At 40.7% G+C, this 22,211-nt stretch overlaps 1 protein-coding gene and 2 pseudogenes across 1 annotated transcript in view; 1 reads left to right on the forward strand and 2 right to left on the reverse strand.

Annotated features, from left to right (window-relative positions):
- Positions 1-3,320: 3,320 nt before the first annotated feature.
- LOC112917563 (CCHC-type zinc finger nucleic acid binding protein-like) lies at positions 3,321-4,103 on the reverse strand (annotated as a pseudogene).
- Positions 4,104-7,080: 2,977 nt separating this feature from the next.
- Positions 7,081-22,211, forward strand: part of BTAF1 (B-TFIID TATA-box binding protein associated factor 1) — a 95,260-nt gene continuing 80,129 nt past the window's right edge. Inside the window, exon 1 of the mRNA XM_025990631.2 lies at positions 7,081-7,417. Coding sequence (XP_025846416.1) covers positions 7,404-7,417 — 14 coding nt within the window. The 5' untranslated portion in view covers positions 7,081-7,403. The remainder of the gene's footprint in view (positions 7,418-22,211) is intronic.
- Positions 19,566-20,974, reverse strand: LOC112913774 (elongation factor 1-alpha 1-like; annotated as a pseudogene).

Here is a 22,211-nt window from a genome sequence, read left to right on the forward strand (position 1 = left end):
CTAAATGTGAGACAGGAATCCATCAAAATCGTAGAGGAGAACACAGGCAGCAACCTCTTTGACTTCAGCCACAGCAACTTCTTGCTAGACACGTCTCCAAAGATGAGGGAAACATAGGCAAAAATGAACTATTGGGACTTCATCAAGATAAAAGGCTTTTGCACAGCAAAGGAAACAGTCGACAAAACCCAAAGACAACCTACAGAATAGGAGAAGATATTTGCAAATGTCTGATCAGCTAAAGGCCTAGTTTATAAAGAACTTATCAAACTCAACACCCAAAAACCAAATAATCCAGTCCAGAAACGGGCAGAAGACATGAACAGATATTTCTCCAAAGAAGACATACAAATGATTGACACATGAAAAAAAATGCTTAACTATTAAGCATCAGGGAACTAGAAATCAAAACTACAATGAGATACCACCTGACACCAGTCAGAATGGCTAAAATTAACAAGTCAGGAAACGACAGATGTTGGTAAAGATGTGGAGAAAGGGGAACCCTCTTATACTGCTGGTGGGAATGCAAGCTGGTACAGCCACTCTGAAAAACAGTATGGAGGTTCCTCAAAAACTTAAAAATAGAGCTACCCTATGACTAGCAATTGTACTACTAGGTATTTACCCAAAGGATACACATACACACACATACACAATGGAATATTACTCAGCCATCAGAAAATGAAATCTTACCATTTGCAATGATGTGGATGGAACTAGAGGGTATTATTCTAAGCAAAATAAGTCAACCAGATAAAGAGTTATCATATGATCTCACTCATAATTCCCTAATTATGTGGATATATGATATGATATGGATTCATATCATAATTCCATTCATGTGGAATTTAAGAAACAAAATAGAGGATCATAGGGGAAGGGAGGGAAAAATAAAATATGAAATCAGAGAAGGAGACAAACCCTCTTAACTATAAGAGACTCTTAACTATAGGAAATAAACTGAGGGTTGCTAGAGGAGGTGGGTGGGGGGATGGGTTAACTGGGCGATGATGGGTATTAAGTAGAGTATTTGATGTAATGAGCACCGGGTGTTATATGCAACTGATGAATCACTAAACTCTACCTCTGAAACTAATAATACACTATATGTTAATTAATGCAAGCTCCATGCAGGGAGCCCGATGTGGGACCTGATCCTGGGTTTTCTTACCTTTTTTTTTTTTTTTAAAGCTCTGTGCCCAATGTGGGGCTTGAACTCACAATCCTGAGATCAAGAATCGCATGCTCTACTGACTGAACCAGTCAGGTGTCCCTGGAGTAGAACTTTTTCTACTTTTAGTAGAAAAGTTTTCATCTTTAGATCTCTAATCCATCTGAGATTTCTTTTGGGATATGGTATGAAGTAGAGATTTGATTTTTTCCCTTGTACGTGGGGAGCCAATTGTCCAATATTCTTTGTTCAATAGTTTGTTCTTTTGCCATTGATTTTTTTGTCCTCCACAGTTCCATCTTTATTATTATTATTATTATTATTTATTATTATTATTTAGATTTTATTTATTCATGAGAGACACAGAGAGAGGCAGAGACACAGGCAGAAGAAGAAGAAGCAGGCTCCATGCAGGGAGCCTGATGCAGGACTCGATCCCAGGACCCCAGGATCATGACCTGAGCTGAAGGCAGACGCTCAACCACTGAGCCACCCAGGTGTTCCCTACATTTCCCTATTTAATATAGCATTTTGCACTATATACATTAGTGAAATTTTGAAACAGACAAAAAGGACTTTAGCCAAACTCCCCTTCCTCTTCCAGCTTTATTGGACAGTTTAAAATTACATTTCTATTTTCTAGGACTTCAGTTGCTTTTGCCATCTGACTTTTAAAAACTGAAACACAGTGGTCTAAATGATATAGTATACAAAAATAACATCTTGATTTCTGTGAAAATGCATTTCTCTGAAATTCCTGAATAACTCCAAATTATGCTAACTCTGAGCATGAATGTTTACTCTGGGTTTTAGATTTAGTCTTTCAACAAATGTGTTCCAAACTTTTGCTATCACCTTATATATATTCAGCCTCAATGCTGTGATGAAGTTGTTCCTGTTTAGGCCTTTATCTCGATTGTTCTCACACACCCATTAACACGTTTGTCTTTTTTTTAAAAAATATTTTGTTTATTCATGAGAAGCAGAGAGAGAGGCAGAGACGTGGGCAGAGGATGAAGCACGCTCCCTGCGGGGAACCTGATGTGGGACTCAATCCCAGGACCCTGGGATCATGACCTGAGCTGAAGGCAGACACTCAACCATTGAGCCATCCAGTCATCCTCACATTTATCTTTGTATTTTATCCACTCAACTGTATGTTCTAAATAGGGCCTGATATAGACGTTACTTGATATTATTTAATAGCTACTGAGGTCAGACAATATAAGGCCATCATTATGCTAAAATTAGAGCTATTTATGGAAGCTCATACATACTCCCAGGATTGGTTTTACCTCCTACACAGGAACATGTTCAAAAAACCCAGAACAGGCTTACTGGTCTGATTCAACTCTTCCCATTCGTAGGAAATATCAGAAAGGGAGACAGAATGTGGAAGACTCCTAACTCTGGGAAACGAACTAGGGGTGTTGGAAAGGGAGGAGGGCAGGGGGTGGGGGTGACTGGGTGGCGGGCACTGAGGGGGGCACTTGACGGGATGAGCACTGGGTGTTATTCTGTATGTTGGCAAATTGAACACCAATAAAAAATAAATTTATTATTACAAAAAAAAGTCAAAAAAGAAACAAAACAAAACAAAAACTCTTCCCATTCATCAAAGCCTATTCACCAGTGGGGCAGAAAGGGAGTTCTTTAACAAAGCATTATCCATAACACCTCTAGCAAACTAAACATGAAACTTTTTTGGGTTTTGTTTTGTTTCATTGGTTTGTTTTGTTTTGTTTTGGTACTTAAATGTAGAATGTTGACTTTTTTTCTATCTGTTTTTTTAGTTAATTAATTAACTAATTAATTAATTTTAAAGCCTTTATTTATTCATTCATGAGAGAGAGAGAGAGAGAGAGAGAGAGAGAGAGGCAGAGACACAGGCAGAAGCAGAAGCAGGCTCCATGCAGGGAGCCTGATGTGGGACTCGATCCTGGGACTCCAGGATCACACCTTGGGCCGAAGGCAGGTGCTAAACCAACGAGTCATCCAGAGATCCCTGTTTCCTCCTTTTATATGGCAAGCAAAACTCCCTGGCCTAGGAGTAGACTTTATCTGCCAACCTTTTTCCAGTGAAGAGGATTCAGAAAAAATAATACAACCATCAATCAGAAAAAGGAAGAGCAATAAAGGAAAATAATTAAGCTGTGGCTTCAATGGTGCATTCCTTTACGAGGTGCCCTGGCTCACCACAGTGATAACAGTTGACTTCATTTGTTCTGCTGCAGTTGATGGCTATGTGACCAGTTTCACCACACCTTTAGCACTTCACTTTGGAGCAGTCTTTTTGAATGTGTCCAAAATGTCCACAAGAATAGCACTTCTGGGCAGCCCCCTTGGCGCAGCGGTTTAGCGCCGCCTGCAGCCCTGGGGTGTGATCCTGGAGACAGACCCTGGATCGAGTCCCATGTCGGGCTCCCTGCATGGAGCCTGCTTCTCCCTCTGCCTGTGTCTCTGCCTCTCTCTCTCTTTATCTCTCATGAATAAATAATTAAATAAATAAATAATCTTAAAAAATATTAAAAAAAAGAATAGCACTTCTGCTTATCCGCATGGTCACAGTCATGAGACAGATGGCCTAGTCTGCCACAGTGGTAGCAGCATTGCTCTTTCTCTTTCAGGCTCCTGGCAGTCCTTGATCATGAGGCCACCTCTAGTGCAATTACAGGAGGCATCCTTTTGAAGATCACAATCCTTGGAAGATAACCAGACTTACCACAGTGATAACAGGTGTCTGGAAGAGATAAGGAAACAAACTGGAAATCTCTATTGGAGGTAAAACCACCTCTGCCATGACTTCTCATTCCATGACCAAGGCCTCCACCAGTAGAGCATTCCGGGGCCCAATAGCTAGATGGTCCACACTTGAAACATTTGTTGCTGCTCATGACTGCAGTTAGATCTTAGGTGTCTGAGCAGGCCGGCAGCGGTGGAGGTGCAGACACAGGCCCAGGGAAGGCCTGGCATTGATTTTTGAAACCACCTTTCTGTTGGTAAAAAATAATGGCTACTCTTTATTTAGCACTTACTAGTTTTAAGTGTATCATGTATTGTTCATTTAATCCTTACTATAACTTTAGAGAGCACAGGTGCATGATCCTATTATTTAAAATTCCAAAACTGAGAAGAGTCTGAAAACCATATTTAAAAATTTTCATTTGGCAGCAAAGTCAGACCTGAACTAGCTTACAGTTATTTATAGTCTTTGATTTATTCCTCTTAGTATGGCTATTCATACATTTGTAAATGTATTCGATCATAGGGTACTGCCCTAGAAGCTGCTGGGGTGTAACAAGGTATATGCACTGGATTATTAAGTCCAATCAAAATCTAAAACCTAGGGATCCCTGGGTGGCGCAGCGGTTTGGCGCCTGCCTTTGGCCCAGGGCGCGATCCTGGAGACCTAGGATCGAATCCCACGTCGGGCTCCCGGTGCATGGAGCCTGCTTCTCCCTCTGCCTATGTCTCTGCCTCTCTCTCTCTCTCTCTCTGTGACTATCATAAATAAATAAAAAAATTAAAAAACTATATTAAAAAATCTAAAACCTATATCTGAATCTAAAAAAAGCTTTAAATTCAGGAAACCATCTGGCAGGTGGTTTCAAATAACACGTTATGGACCAGTATGATGATCATCACCATTTCACAGATGAGGACATTGAGACATAAAAGTTAAGTCACTCGCTCAAGGTCACATAGTTGACAAAAAGAAAAATTGATGTAGTTAATAGTATTTTTGTATACTTATTGTGCCAGTCACTTGGTTAAATGCATTTTATTAATTATCTCACTTAATACTATCACCCTATGAGGTCCTATTATAATCCCCACATCACAGGTGAAGGAACTGAAACTTACAAAGGTTATACAACTCCGCTGGACACAGAACTGTTAACTGTGGTGAGGAAGGATTTAAAAACAAGACAGTCTCACATCAATATATTTGATTATTACATTGTCCCTTACAAAACTATTATACCAGCCATTTCCTCTCTTCTAAATGTCATTTAGAACTATGTATCTACTTACCTCTTGGATATTAAAGAGTAAGATTTTGTGTATATATATATATATATATATATATATATACATCAGATCATTTTATTCAAATGTTAATACTCTTCTATGACTTTCTACTGTATAAAATCCAAATTCCTTACAATGGCCCCTTTTCCCAGTTCACCTCCCCACACAGCAGACTTCTCTTAGGCATTTATACTAGGTGTATCCTCTACCTTGAAATCTCCCCAGATCTTCCCACAGCTGGCTCCCTCCGGTCATTCAGGCCTCAGGTTAAGTGCCTCCTTGATTTCTCCCTAACTACCAAATAAAGAGTCTTTAATCATCTTATTATCCAATCATTATGTTTTACATGGAATATAAGCATGGTATTTTGTTTATCTGTTTACTCTTTTTCCTTCCATTAGGATGGAAGTTCAACCAAAGTGGGCATCCTGTCTGTTTTGGGTTCTTTTGAAGCGCCAATCTCTAGTAGAGTTCAGCAAGTGGTAGGTACTTAATTTTGGCTGAATAAATGAATGTAGTACATAATTAGTTAAGTAGCACCTATTTTTAGCTTCAGTGGTGGGAAAGATATTGAGAAGGGGGGTGTGTGTGAGAAGACTATGAAATGTGAAAATACTTGATCATCAGCTTAATCAGATTTTGTCTAACAGTACAAACAATGCCTAGCAAAGTGCCTGACACAGAGTAGGTGCCAAATAAATATTTGTTGAATGAATGAACAACAGTAAATGTTACTAGCTTGGATTGTGAGCAAATTACCTAAACCTTCTGAGTTTAGTTTCCTCACCTCTAAATTGAAGATTAATGGGGTGCCTGGCTAGTTTAATCGGTAGGGCACGTGACTCTTAATCTCAGGGTTGTGAGTTTGAGGCCCATGTTGGGTATAGAGATTATTTAAAAAATAAAATCTTAAGAAAATAAATTGAAGATTAAAACTTACTTTACAGGACTGGCCTAGGAATTTTATGAGGTAATGCATGCCAAAACGCCTACCACATAGCAGGCACTTGTTAGTTTCTTTTCACTTCCATTTATATACTACTTCATGGTTTACAAAGCTCTTGTAAGCTCTCCGAGATGCATGGTCTCATTTTGTTTCCATAACCTTCTAGAGTACTTCTCACCAGCTTCGTTTTATAGATGAAAGCCAGACATAGATTCTTCAGGTAATGAAAAGCCAGTGGATAAGTTTTATAAGCAGAGTGACATGACAAAAAGCAGTGTTTTTTGTATATTTATCTGTTAATGACCTCTAAGATGGGCTTGAATGAAGAAGCTGGAGAATACTTTGACAGTTATAAAAATCAAAATGTTTAAAAGCCTAATGAATTAAGCGACTCAATAGCCAGATAAGCCAAAAAAAGGGGGGGGGGGAAGGGTTGGGAATTTTCATATCTGGTTGAGAAATTATGGTACCTACAACATAAACAACCAAGAAATTAAACTTGATTTCGAAAATGGTGAGCAGATCTTCCCTACGATAGCTATGCATAATTTCTGGCGAATATGGCAAACACTGGAGCCGTGTTCTAAGTGCCATTGGAGATCTTTCTCAATTTCTGGCATCGCCACCTGGAGTTGAGCATCCTAAGGTCTTCTGGATCCTGTTTTCCCTAGCAGTCTGGTGGGACGAGGATCAGGGCAGTGAGGAATTGGAAACCTAGGTTTTGAACTTCCAGAACCTTGGCTAAGTCGCCTTTTTTCCTCCTCTAGGAAATAAGGAGTCCCTTATTTATCCTTCCTGCCTCGATAACGACAGATAGCCACACTTTTTTTCAAGCGAACGCCGCCAAGCAGAAATCACTCGCTCTCCTTCCTCTCAGTCGCGCGCAGCGGAGGCCCTGGCGGTGAGCTGACGTCACTTCCGGCGCGCTGACGCTCAGTTCAGCGTGCCGACGCCTGCGTCAGCAAAGAGCGGGGCTGGGGGCCCCCGGTTTGAAGTCGTGCGGGTCGGACGACTGCCGCCTCCGCCGCCGCCTCAGACCCCTGCTCCCCGGCCACAGCGGGGGCGAATTCGGGCAGGCGGTGGGGCAGATGCTCCAGGGCCCGCGGCGGGACGCCCCGCGCCGCACCGGCCGCTCCCCTCTGACCGCGGCCTGGGCCTGCGCCGCTCTGCTGTCTGGAAACTAGCGCCTCAGCGGCGCGGCGCGGCGCGGCGCGTAGCTCGCGGGGAACCCCGAACCGCCGGCGCCCGGCCATGGCGGTCTCCAGGTGGGTCTCGCTCCTGACGAGCGGACGGGAAGGTGGTCCAGGCGAGGCACGTTCTCCTCTCGGCGCCCCCACTCCTAGAAAGGAGCGGTTCCCATTGTCACTGGGCTCGGGCGCCTTCTTTCACAGACTTCGGAGTTCGCCCCCTCAGTCTCTGAGGGTTTGGGCTCCAGTTACTCTTGGTAAATCGGCTCAAAAACGTCTTTTTCTCGTGCCCTGTGCCACGCTAGAGCTAGTTTTTCGCTTTCCTCACCATGCTTCTCTTGTCTGGTTTCTCTTCCCTCTTTCAGTTCTGGAGCCTGTTACCCTCTCGGTGTTCTAAGGCTGATCCCTAACCTCCATTTCATGGGAAAACTTGGTAGTAACTGTCGAGATCTGGGAGGTTTGAATTACTATTATCTAAGTGAACTTCTCATTATGTTAGAAACTGCTTATGGCTTTAAGGATACGGACTTTCCTGAGGACTTTTTTCATACAGTGTAATTTTTTTGCTTAGGAGTAAACATTCAGTCGTCAGCATTGTAGTTTTTGGCAAGTTATTATATTATTACTAACCTTCTTAGCTAAGGCGTGAAAGATGTCACAGATCTTAAGTTATTTTTAAAATGTTGCCTATCAACAGGAACGTCTAGGAAAACTGTAGAAAAGCCAACAAGACGTCGTAACTGGGAGGAAAATCCTTACCTCCAATATAATAAGAATGGTGGGAAAACTTTTTGTTAGAGGTTTTATTTTTGGAAATATAAGTACGAGATAGTCCCTCTGATAGCAGTCAGGAATCACCAAGTTCACTAGAGTTGATGAGGTAAGTTTTCATGAGAACTGGTCTTTCTATCACATAGACTAAAGGAGGCAAACAAATAGTTCAGAAAACAAATAGTTTTCATTCATTTTTCACAATTGAGCACACTTCTTGACATTGTCGGTGGACATCATGGGTGCTCAAGCTCTGTTTTCCAAGCCAAAAGGATAACCCATCTCCTCACCGACTCCCTAGATAACTGATGAAATAGTGTGTGGAAGTCCATGGCAGTTGGTTTAAGGGGGTTGCTAGTATCTGTAGTAGGGAGCGTCTAGTTTTTATTTCATATGTTAATTGAATCCAGTCATTGTGAGGAAATTCTTGTTTTGTGATATATAAAATTGCCTTGAGAGAGTAAAGTGGTCTTTTACCTTTTTGCAAATACTGAAAGGTGTATCTTCTAATTTGTGACCTCCCATATAAATATATGTTATAAATACACTGATACAGCAACTTAATAAGAGATTTATCAGGGGATACATTGTTTAAGAGATTAAGTAGCTCCTGGGGCACCTGCCTGGCTCAGTTAGTGAAGCATGCTCTTGATCTAGGGGTCGTAAGTTCAAGCCCCACGTTGGGTAGAGAGTTTACTTATTAAAAAAAAAATAAAATAAAAAGAATGAATAGCTCTTGAAATTCCTTTTAGAGCAGACTGTTTTCACAGTATTGGATTTAGTTTTATAGAGACAAACCGAAGTATTTAAAAAGAAACTAATCTGCTTGTCCTTTGCTAATCTATTTACAGAAGTTGAGGGCATGCAAGTTTCTGAATGAATGAGTTGGGTTTTGAAGCCTATTGCCTTTTGTTCTTCACATTGGATTTCAAAGAGTAGTGCTCTTTTTATGAGGATTCTAATTTTGCCAAAATCCTGTTAAATTCTTAAAAAAAAAAAAAAAAGCCTATCATGGTTATTTATGTAAACGCTACTACTCCTGTGTATATTTTGGTAATATGATGGTTCAAGAAAGACACTTTGAGGCACCTTCTGCATTTTGGGGATACTGTCAGTTCTGGCCTCTATTATTAGCAGATTCACTTTGATTAGCAAACTTTAATTTCAAGCTCATCTTCTCCATACACTAAGCATGTTTCCTTTTCCTAACTGAATTTCCTTCCTTGTTGGTGTATGCTTGTAGAATACAGACTCATTTTAATATTTTATGTGGAATAGGTGGAAGATAGCTCCTTCTATATAAAAATATTTGCCACACACTTGACGGGATGAGCACTAGGTGTTATTCTATATGTTGGCAAGTTGAACACCAATAAAAAATAAATCTATAAAAAATATTTTCCACAATCAAATCTAAAATATTTTTTTGCACTGTAGTATTTTTAGGACCTTGTAAGATTTCCAACAGAAGAGAAATAGGTAGTTAGTATCATCATTCCCTCAATTGCCAGGTTCGGGAATCTGGGAATAATAAATTATTTTTCTCTCTCCTTCCTCCCATCCAGCTAGTCACTAAATCCAATCCTTTAAGTCTATATTTCCTTCTTTTTTTTTTTTTTTTAAAGATTTATTTGTTCATGAGAAACAGAGAGAGAGAGGGAGAGAGAGAGGCAGAGGGAGAAGCAGGCTTCATGCAGGGAGCCCGACATGGGACTCAATCCCCAGTCTCCAGGATCAGGCCCTGGACTGAAGGCGGCACTAAACCGCTGAGCCACCCGGGCTGCCCAAGTCTATATTTCTAATCTTTCTCTGGTCAGTCCTCTTTGTTTCCATACCAGTTACCACAGTCCTGCTCCATATACTACCACCATCATCTCTAATCCAAGACACCTACAGCAGGAGCAGCCACTTGTTCTTCTTGCCTCCCAACGCATCTCTAATTTATTCTTCATTTCAGACGTATTTTGTGAATATACAAATTATAATCTCCTTTTTCTGCTTAAAACGTTTAGATGTTTTATTTTGCCTTAGCATAAAATCCAAATTCCTCAGACTTCTTACTAGATTCTTTGTGATCTAGTTCTGACTTCACCTTTTTAGCTTTACCTTGTGTCAGGTTCTCTGCATCCCTCTCTCCCTTTCATTTTGAATCTGTGTTCTCATCTCCCATTTTTAATCTCTGTAACACTTATTTTCTGCCCTCCCACCGCCTCCCCAAGTCTGGCTAACAGTTTTGGAGTCTAAGTTTATGTGTCCCTTTGATTGGGAAGTTTTCTCTGGTTTTACTTCATCTGAGTTATTTGTACCAATATATATTTCTGTCAGTCATAATATATTTTGTAATCATGTAATTGTTTTCCTCCCTACTTGGATTTACGTACACTCTGGAGAAAAGGGAATAAGTATGACCTTTTTCTTTCCAGGAGAGTGGTTGGCTCCTAAAGTAGGTGCTCTGTACATTAAAAAAAAAAAAAAAAAAAGAACAAGTGATTTTGTTTCTTAATAGCTGTCATGATTTTGCCATAGTTAATGTATGTAGTAGAATATTCCAGTGTTTTTCAGTGAATCCTTACAACAAGAAGGCCAGTTTTCACTATAACTTTGAATATTAACCGGGATTATAATTTTGTTTATTTATTTATTTACAAAAGATTTTATTTATTTATCCATGAGAGACACAGGGAGAGAGGGCCGAGATACAGGCAGAGGGAGAAGCAGGCTCCCCACAAGGAGTCTGATGTGGGACTCGATACAGGATCCTGGGATCACACACCCTGAGCCAAAGCCAGACGCTCAACCACTGAGCCACGCAGGTGTCCCTGTAATTTTAAAGGCATAATATTATCAGAACTGTTTTTTTTTTTTTTTTAAATTTTATTTATTTATGATAGGCACACAGTGAGAGAGAGAGAAGCAGAGACATAGGCAGAGGGAGAAGCAGGCTCCATGCACCGGGAGCCCGACGTGGGATTCGATCCTGGGTCTCCAGGATCGCGCCCCGGGCCAAAGGCAGGCGCCAAACCGCTGCGTCACCCAGGGATCCCCATCAGAACTGTTTTTAAAAGTTTATAGCAGAATGAATTCTGTGATAGTTTGACCTTTTATAATGCAAATTGGATATAATACAACTTTGCACTCTGTGGTCACATTTTTCAGACCCTGCTAATAGTTTTATAAAGGTCTAGTTTTACTGTGCTTTAAATTGTAAGGATGTGGCAAAATTATCAAATACATGGTCAACTCTTGATTTGTGGGAGAGTTAAATCTTGCAAACAAACTTTGCAAATACAGCATTTGAAGTGCTCCATAACCTGCAGTGAAGTATTACTGGAAAATGTTTGTCTCATTTGGACACTTGGTAAGAGACAAGTATACAAATGTAGGAGTAGAGAACAGTGTTGCCCTTAAGATGTGAATGCTGGAAGGTCAGCTAAGCTCATTCACTAGCTACTTGCTCCCACAAAACCAACCTTGGCAAAAAGACAAATTAGTATATATCACAGCTTTCAGTGTTTATTGCAGACCATTGAAATAGTAATTGTAGGGGATCCTTGGGTGGCTCAGTGGTTTAGCACCTGCCTTTGGCCCAGGGCGTGATCCTGGAGTCCTGGGATTGAGTCCCACATCAGGCTCCCGGCACAGAGCCTGCTTCTCCCTCTGCCTGTGTCTCTGCCTCTCTCTCTCTCTCTCCTCTCTCCGTGTCTCTTATGAATAAGTAAATAAAATCTTAAAAAAAAAAAAGTTAAATCTTTGAATACTGCTGTTTTGCTTTGGGAGCCTTTCTCCAGTATCATTTATCACTTGGTTGGGGGATGGGCCATCAATAGTAAATTAGGCAACCTCAGAGGAATTGTTAAGATTATGTTTATTACATGGGATCCCTGGGTGGCGCAGCGGTTTGGCGCCTGCCTTTGACCCAGGGCGCGACCTTGGAGACCCGGGATCGAATCCCACGTCGGGCTCCCGGTGCATGGAGCCTGCTTCTCCCTCTGCCTGTGTCTCTGCCTCTCTCTCTCTCTGTGTGACTATCATAAATAAATAAAAATTAAAAAAAAATTTAAAAAAAGATTATGTTTATTACAGAAGATGGTGAATCTATGACATTGTTGAGTATCATGGGTTACCACAGGTTTGTGTGTGTGTGTATTTTAAGGTTTTCATACCTTTGCCAGTTTATGCCATAATTGATTGAGCTGACTATTGTACATTGACTAGCTAATAGGAACATAGTTTCCCTCGATCATATAAATTTAAAAATACAATTTAAAGAATTTTTCATCAGTGATCTTAGCTATGCAGGTCATGTCTAAAATGCCTAGACAGTAATTATAATTTGACTGCATTATTAGAAACTGTTTCTCAGGGGGCACCTGGGTAGCTCAGTGGTTGAGCATCTGTCTTTGGCTCAGGTCATGATCCCACAGGAAGCCTACTTCTCCCTCTGCTTATGTCTCTGCCCCTCTCTTGGTGTCTCTCATGAATAAATAAAATCTTAAAAAAGAAAGAAAGAAACTGTTTCCCAGGTCTGTGACATTTTTGCATTTGAAAATCATGCAGTGTTCAGAAAGGTTTCTGGGGAAAAAAGGGAACACACTCTTATGGAAGAAACAAATTGCTACATTTGATCAGACCTTTGCAGTTTTGTTAATTCTTTCTGTACTCCTGATACTTCAGAGAAACATTGTTTCAGCAGTCCTGTTCTGCCAAATACAAGGAAGTTTCTTTTTTTTTTTTTTTTTTTTTAAAGGTCAGATCTTTCTTTTTTAAAAAATTTTATTCGTGAGAGACAGAGAGAGAGGGGCAGAGACATAGGCAGAGGGAGAAGCAGGCGCCATGCAGGGAGCCCAGTTTGGGACTTGATCCTGGGACTCCAGGATCACACCCCAAGCTGAAGGCAGACGCTTAATGGCTGAGCCACCCAGGTGTCACTACAAGGAAGTTTCTTGACATGGAGGAAATTCCAGTGGTTCCTTCCTACTGACGGAAAATGCTAAAATGATCTTAATGATCTGTAGGACAGCACAGGTTTCTTGTGTTTGTTATGCTTTTTCTTTCATTACTGCTAATTTCAATCCATTAGAGGATTGACAACTATTGTAAATTATAATGTCAGATATTTCATACTTTAAAAAAGTTAGGGACAAAAAAAGCTAGGAAAGGTAGAAGAGGTAGATAGAAACTTTTACATTTCACTCTGTATGGTAAATTCCTCCCTATTTCTTTGGTTTATTCCTCAGAGTACTTATATACATCGATTCATTTTTAAATTGTGATAAAATTCAACATTTTTAACCATTTTAAAGTACACAATTTTGTGTGAACTTTTAAAATAACATATTTCTTTTAAAGATCTTATTAATTTATATGACAGAGCTCACGCACAAGCAGGGCGAGTGGCAGGCAGAGGGAGAAGCAGTCTCCTCGTGGAGCATGGAGCCTGATGTGGGTCTCGATTCCAGGACTCTGGGATCATGACTTGAGCCAAAGGCAGACACTTAACCAACTGAGCCACCCAAGCACCCTGAAAATAACATATTTCTTCTGAAGAACCTAGATTTTTATCTTTCAGATAAAGTCCTGTAAAAGGCTGTAGCCTGATGGATCAAGAGTAGAGATTAGAAAAAAATGTCCTAAAGGAAATAACTGATTCTACTTTTTCAGCATTCATTTAATGAGTATTTATAGAATGCTTTCTATGTTCTAGGTACTAGAGATAACAGCTGAGAACAAAGTAGAGTCCCCATTTTAAGGAATTTGTGTTCTAGTGTGGTAGTGAAGGAATGCAGTTGATTCTAGCATGCACCTGGCCTTGCACCTGGCATTGGTGTAGTTTCATTTTCATATTGATTCTCTCAGTGTACAGTGTGGTATCTTAAAGTAATCTTTCTTGTTTAAAGAATATAGCTTTCTTGCTTAATGATAATATGAGACTTAATACAGTGTTTATATCAGATATTTACTTTCTTACTCCCTAAGTCACAGAAAAGTAAAAGATTCAAATAGTTTATTTACTGCACTTTTGTTAAATGTAAAAAATGCATAACAAAATAGACAAACTTAACTGATCATTCTCTTAGTTAAGTTTATAAAACTTTCCTTGCGAAGTGTTCTGCTAGTTGACCATATAGTATTTTTCAAAGAGATTAAATTTAAATTTATTCGGAGGTTATTGAGTTTGGAAGTAGATTTGAAGAAGTTATATTTATATCCTTTTTTTTTTTCTTTTTTTAAGTAATCTCTATCCCCAACGTGGGGTTTGAACTCATGATGCCAAAATCAAGAGTTGCATACTCTACTGACTGAGCCAGCCAGGCACCCCTATACTTTTTTTTCTTTTATCCTCAACGGGCTTTTTTACATTTAGTGGAAATGCAACATGTACTTGTTTATTAATGAAGTAGCAACCTAGGACATAGTTCAAAATATCTATGATTTTTTTTCCGTACCTTTTTTTAAAAAAAGATTTATTTATTTATTCAGAGAGAGAGAGAGAGAGAGAGGCAGAGACATAGGCAGAGGGAGAAGCAGGCTCCATGCAGGAAGCCCGACGTGGGACTCCATCCTAGGTCTCCAGGATCCCACCCCGGGCTGCAGGTGGCGCTAAACCGCTGCGCCACCGGAGCTGCCCTCCATACCCTTTTATATCTTTACTTCATGAATTATCATAACGCAAACAGCTGGAAGGGAAGAACGATTAGAATGAAGCTTCCTGCATAACCTCTACAAACTTCCATGTACTCTTTCCTTTTTCTGGGCAGTCTTTAGAGCAGTGTCCTGAAGTCACAAATTGGTACACAAAACCTGAATCAGGAACGCTTGGGTGGCTCAGCGATTGAGCACCTGCCTTCGGCTTGGGGCGTGATCCTGGAGTCCCGGGATTGAGTCCCACATCGGGCTCCTTGCATGGAGCCTGCTTCTTCATCTGCCTGTGTCTCAGCCTCTCTCTCTGTGTCTCTCATGAACAAATAAATGAAATCTTTAAAAAAGACAAAAACAAAAAACATGAATAATGTCTTGTATAATTCTCTCTGAATTAAAATCCAAATTGAAAATGGGCCAGTTTTCTTATCAGTAAATTCATAACCAGTAGGTATTGTCATATATAATTGCCTTATATTTTATTTAAAGTATTCTTTTTAAAAAAATTTTTTTAAAATTTATTTATTTATGATAGTCACACACAGAGAGAGAGAGAGGAGGGCAGAGACATAGGCAGAGGGAGAAGCAGGCTCCATGCACCGGGAGCCCGACGTGGGATTCGATCCTGGGTCTCCAGGATTGCGCCCTGGGCCAAAGGCAGGCGCTATACCGCTGCGCCACCCAGGGATCCCTATTTAAAGTATTCTTCCCGTCTCTTTGGTGCCTTTCATACAGCTTGACATCTTTTACCTCTTTCTCTTTCATTTGTCTATCCTTCAAAGAATGAAGAATAGCATTTTTTTTCTACTAGCTGTTCTGCAAGAGAAGTTTTAGCCAAAGGAAGTATTGTGGTAAATACTGTGTTTCCTCAATTAGCCCTTCTTTTAACTTCCTTTCTCTTCTGACTGCCTAACTTCTGTCACACCTCTCCCTTACCAAGGGCCCTACCTGCCCTCCAACACTGACCCTGTCTCATGCCCCGTCCCCTTCCCCCACCAGTTCACTGTACCAGCCTTTTCCATTGTGTCCTGGCCCTGATGCTTACCCTGCTTGCCTCATAGCTGGCTACCCTGGGGTAACAGGTCAGATTGCCCTCTTGTCAGATCCTGGTCTTCTCATCCCTTTGTTCTTCCTTTCGTGTGGTGTTTATTCTGCTGTTCTGGATAGAGGAAGGGAGAACTCCCAAGAAACCAAAGAAGAATTCTTGTAGCCCCATTCTTCTATTCAGGGAAGCAAGTTTGGCTACCACCAAGGTGGAAGATGTGAGGATAAATAGGCCTGGAACAGGTGAGAGAGTGAGCTAATCTGCTACTCCCAGGACAGTTGGCGGGTGTAAGAGCAGAGGTTGCATGGCATGGCATGGGAATAAAAGGCTTTGCATAAAGGAGAGGCAAGAGGAACCTGTGTAGCTGTGAGACAGGATCAGCATTAGGTTAGAGAGGAGTCAGAAGTCTTTGGCCAGGAGTGTGGTTCTAATGAAGCTGGGTAGCAGGGGGCTAAAAGAAAGTTAAGGAAGGGTAGAGATTTTTCAAGGAATATAGTACCTACTTCATGGTCTCTTTCTCAGTTTGCTTTGGGAGCAGGTATAACTGCCTTGATGTTCAGAACACTGAAATACTGTTCAAAATGCTGCAATACTGCTTGGCTGATTTTATTACTTACTGAACATTACCATTAGTTCTGGGTTTTGAAGAGACAGCTTGTACATGTGGGGGAGAGGCAGAGAGAATCTCAAGCAGACTCCCTGCTGAGTGTGGAGCCCGATGCAAGACTCAATCTCAGGGCTCAATCTTCACCCTGAGATCATGGCCTGAGCTGGACGCTTAACTGACTGAACCACCCAGGTGCTCCAGTTCTGTTATTTTTATAACTTGTTTTTATATAATATAGCTATTGCAGATTAAGAGTGTTTCTCAAAGGAAGCAAGACATTCTAATATAGCTCACTTTTTTTAAGCACACACTTTCTTTGCTTAAAAATGGTGCTTAAACTTGGCCTTAAGAAACTACTTTTTTTTTTATTTTAAGATTTTATTTATTTATTCATGAGACAGAGAGAGAGAAGCAGGGACATAGGCAGAGCAAGAAGCAGGCTCCATGCAGGGAGCCTGAAGTGGGACTCGATCCCAGGTCTCCAGATCATGTCCTTGGCTGAAGGCGGCGCTAAACCGCTGAGCCACCCAGGCTGCCCCTACTTTTTTTTTTTTTAACTTATTTATTTATTTATTCATGAGAGAGACAGAGAGAAAGGCAGAGACATAGATAGGCAGAGGGAGAAGCAGGCTCCCCGCAGGAAACCCAATGTGTGACTCAATCCAGGATCCTGGGATCACGCCCTGAGTAGAAGGCAGCCGCTCAACCACTGAGCCACCCAGGCGTCCTGGCATTTTTCCTTATAATTTTAATTATAATAAATACAACTAAACAATTATTTGAATACTGAACAAAGACACTGTAGAGACACTATGCAGACTATTGTGGGGAACAAAAAGAATCACTGAAGGAGGTGAAGCCTCACGAGCATAAGATACCATGTGACATGTGTAAGAGATGCCACAACAGAATTACAAATATCAAGAAGGTTATTCAAGATGAGAATTCATGTAGATTTCAGAAGTGGAATTCATCTCTATGATACAGCAGTCTAAGGTGGTTTCGAGAGTGTAAGGGACTTTAAATCTTAGTGAATGGGAGCTAGCTGAAGAATTAAACCAAGAAAAGACATTCCAGGTGGAGAAAGTGGTATAGAAGAAATTGTAGAGGGGATCCCTGGGTGGCTCAGTGGTTTAGTGCCTGCCTTTGGCCCAGGGCATAATTTTGGAGTCCCGGGATCGAGTCCCATGTCAGGCTCCCTGCATGGAACTGGCTTCTCCCTCTGCCTGTGTCTCTGCCTCTCTATCTGTGTCTCTCATGAATAAATAAAATCTTAAAAAAAAAAAAAAAGAAATTGTGGAAACCAAAAAGATCCATGTTTGGGAGGTCCTTTTTTGATTTTTGTTTTGATAGGTAAGGATGAGCCATTCACAGTTTTAGAGTAAGATAGTAATTTGACCAAAATATGCTTAAGGAAGTAAATCTGGCAATAAGATAATGTTACCTTGGGGTTATGCTCACCAGACAGTTGCAAGTGTGGCTCCCAGATGGACTAGATTTGGGGATGATTTGTACTGTGTTACAGTTTAAACGAATAACAATATAGTTTCCTAAGGGAGGAAACTGATGAGGAGCCAAGGATTGAATATGGGAGAATGTTCATATGAGGAGGGAAACCAGAGGAAGAATTGAGAATTCAAAGTAACATAATGTGAAAATTTAAGAAGAAAAGTCTCTTAAAAATGGGTACTTGCTGATACCAGATGTCATAGAAAAGTCAGACTTAAGCAAAAAAAAAAAAAAAAAAATCAGATTTGGAGTTTACAAGTTCATTGGTGACCATCAGGTGTGCTACTCAATAGAAAAGGAGAGTAGAAATTTGAGAGGGATTAGATTGTGTATAGTGAGGAAATAAAAGAATGATTTTAAACACTTGTTCATGATGCTTGGCAGGAAAAAAAAAGTATGCAAGATGAAAAAGTCAAGCATTTTTTTTTTCTCTGTAGAGACAGACCTCTGTATATTTGAAGGTAGGAGGGCATGGGTTAATAAGATAGTGATTTAAGGTAGTAGAGAAAAGATAATTGAATGAAAATAAAAGGGGATGGATGATATATCAAGGAAACAGTGGGACAATATCTAAGCCTTGAAGATGAGTGAAGACAGTCTTTCCATTTGAAATAGAGAGGATGAGTGTAAAGAGCAATCTTTAGAGATAGTGAGGAGAGAACTTGAGATAATTTGGGTTCCAAAGCCTAGAGATCTATTCAGTGAAGTAATCCACTCCTTTTTAAGGAATAGGGAAAGTGGAAATGAATGGGGAAAACTTTGAAAACTGTCTATTTTATTTTAACTTTTTACACACAGATTTATAAACAGGTCAGTATTGTTACTTTCTTACAGTGTTCATTTTGCGGCCAGCTTTTCTTTTGATCAGAAAAAGCAGAATCTCTGTTATGAAAAAATTAAGAAGCTGTTGAAATCTTTCCAGAAGTGCAATCTAAGGAACTTGGCATCAAATAAGTCGAAGATAAGGCAAATATTATGTTATATAAGAAAAATTAAAAAGGAAAAAAATCCACAATGATGTGAAACTGTAAAATATGCCTAACTTGTCTGTTTTATCCTCCGAAATAAGAGGTTAAGTGAAGTAGACTTCCTTAAGTCCTCCAACATGTGACAGAAGTAGGACTTTTAAAAGGTCTCCTTACTTCCAGTCTAGTTTTTTATTTCACTACAGTTTTCTATAGGAAAGTCCTAAATCTATGTGATACATATAAGAGAGCCCATTATTATGGAGTTTTTGTTTTGTTTTTAAGAGCCAGGGTAGGGGGAATCCCTGGGTGGCTCAGCGGTTTAGCACCTGCCTTTGGCCCAGGGCGTGATCCTGGAGTCCCGGGCTCCCTTCATGGGGCCTTCTCCTCCCTCTGCCTGTTCCTCCCCGCCCCCCTTTTTTTTCTCTTTAATGGGTCTCAAAATTCTGTGACAGATTTTTGGTCAAGTTGTTTCCATTAAAAAGTACTGATTTTAAAAACTAATAACTTAAAACTGCCACACACGTACAAAACCCACCAAATGGTCCAAAAAACATTCTCCTTTCCTTCTGAAGGTTTTACGATGCATTGTTATCATTAACCAATCTTTTACTATTAGACTTAAATGGCCAATTGACACAAACAGTTCTGAGACCATTCTTCCACCACTGATTAAGACTGGGGTGGCAGGTATTGGGGATAGTATTCATTTAGCCTTCTGGGCAGACTTGGTGACTTTGCCAACTCCAGCTGCCTTCTTGTCCACTGCTTTGATGACACCCACAGCAACCATCTGTCTCATGTCACGAACAGCAAAACGGCCCAGAGGAGGATAGTCAGAGAAGCTCTCAACACATAGGTTTACCAGGAACCATATCAACAATGGCAGCATCCCCAGATTTCAAGAACTTGAGACCATCATCCAGCTTTTTTCCAGAACAACGATCTATCTTCTCCTGCAGCTCAGCAAACTTGCAAGCAATGTGAGCTGTGTGACAATCTGGCACAGGTGCATACCCAGCACTGATTTGGCCTGGATGGATCAGGATGATCACTTGAGCCGTGAAGCCAGCTGCTTCCATTGGTGGGTCATTTTTGCTGTCACCAGCCACATTGCCACGACAAACATCTTTGACAGATACGTTCTCGACATTGAAGCCCACATTGTCCCCAGGAAGAGCCTCACTCAGAGCTTCATAGTGCATTTCAACAGACTTTACTTTAGTTGTAACATTGACCGGAGCCAAAGTAACCACCATGCTTGGCTGAAGAACACCAGGTCTCCACTTGGCCCACTGGGACAGTACCAATACCACCAACTTTGTAGGCATCCTGGAGAGGCAGACGCAAGGGCTTATCAGTTGGACGAGTTGGTGGTAGAATGCAGTCTAGAGCTTCAAGCAGTGTGGTTCCACTGGCATTCCCATCTTTACGGGTGACTTTCCATCCCTTGAACCAAGGCATGTTAGCACTTGGCTCCAGCATGTTGTCACCATTCCAACCAGAAATTGGCACAAATGCTACTGTGTCAGGGTTGTAGACAATTTTCTTAATGTAGGTGCTGACTTCCTTAACAATTTCCTCGTTTCTCTTCTGGCTGTAGGGTGGTTCAGTGGAATCCATCTTGTTAACACTAACAATTAGTTGCTTTACACCGGTGTATAAGCCGGTGTATGGGCATGCTCACGGGTCTGCCCATTCTTGGAGATAGCTGCTTCAAATTCACCAACACCAACAGCAACAATCAGGACAGCACAGTCAGCCTGAGATGTGCCTGTAGTCATGTTTTTGATAAAGTGTCTGTGTCCTGGGGCATCAATGATGGTCACATAATACTTGCCGGTCTCAAATTTCCACAGGGAGATATCAGTGGTGATACCACGTTCACGTTCAGCCTTCAATTTATCCAAGACCCAGGCATACCTGAAGGAGCCTTTTCCCGTCTCAGCAGCCTCCTCAAATTTTTCAATAGTTCTTTGGTTGATCCCACCACATTTGTAGATCAGATGGCCAGTAGTGGTAGACTTGCCTGATTCTACGTGTCCAATGACGACAATGTTGATGTGAGTCTTTTCCTTTCCCATTTTGGTTTAGGTTTAGCGGTGGTTTTCATGACACCTGTGTTCTGGCGGCATACCCATTGCAGCAAAGCTCTGCCTGTGTCTCTGCCTCTCCTTCCCTCCCTCCCTCTCTCTCTGTTTCTCTCTCTCTCCGTGTGTCTCTCATGAATGAATAAATAAAATACTTAAAAAAAAAAAAAAAAAGAGCCAGGGTGGGGGTTGGGGTCGGATAGGACAGGGCAGAGGGAGAGGGAGAGAGAGAATTCCAAACAGGCTCCACACCCAGCACAGAACCCAATGCAGAGCTGGATCTCACATTCCTGAGATCAGGACCTGAGCTGAAATCAAAGACTCAGATGCTTAACCTACTGAGCCACCCAGGTACCCCTAAAGCCTGATAATTAAAAACAAAACAAAACAAAACAAAACAAAAAACAAAAGCCTGATAATTGAATACATGAGCCTATATAGAATACACGTAGCAAGTCCATTTATAGTAGCTTAAATTTGACCTAAAACTAATCTGTTCTTTATAATAAAACTTATTCAATTTTTCCTAATATTTCCTGCCATATAATATAGAAGATTATTTTTTAAAGATTTTATTTATTCATGAGAGACACAGAGAGACAGAGACATAGGCAGAGGGAGAAGTAGGCTCCCTGTGAAGAGCCCAACACAGGACTCGATCCCAGAACCCTGGGATCACGTGCTGGGCCCAAGGCAGATGCTCAACCATTGAGCCACCCAAGAATCCCTAGAAGATTTTTTTTTTTTTTTAAAGTAAGCTCCATGCCCGCCATGGGGCTTGAACTCATGACCCTGAAATCAAGAGTCCCCCGCACTACCAACTGAGCCAGCCAGATACCTCTAATACAGAATACTTAAAATGAATTTTTGTCTTGATAATTACAGAAAGTTGTTTATATATAGATGTTTGAAATTTCTTTTTGTGAATTTGTTTTCACTGACAAAATCATACGGTAATGGCAATATGCAGACATTTGTTGTTGAGGCTCAGAGATGATTTTCATGAACTTTAACATCACAGTTCAATTTAAAGATGAAAATAACTCAAGGGGCATTCTGAGAGTTACATATGGGTTGAGTGAGGGAAATCATTTTATGGGAAAGGAATTTGGGTCTGACTTAGTCTTAGAACTTTTAAATAACACCAGCTGTCAAAAATTTTTTTTCTCCCTTTTGTTCCACTATCTCTGAGTCACTGTTCACCAAATCCTGTAGCAAAACCTAATGAATGGGTAAAGCAAGGATT

This window comes from Vulpes vulpes, chromosome 15 (assembly GCF_048418805.1).
Source record: "Vulpes vulpes isolate BD-2025 chromosome 15, VulVul3, whole genome shotgun sequence".
NCBI classification, from domain to species: Eukaryota; Metazoa; Chordata; class Mammalia; order Carnivora; family Canidae; genus Vulpes; species Vulpes vulpes.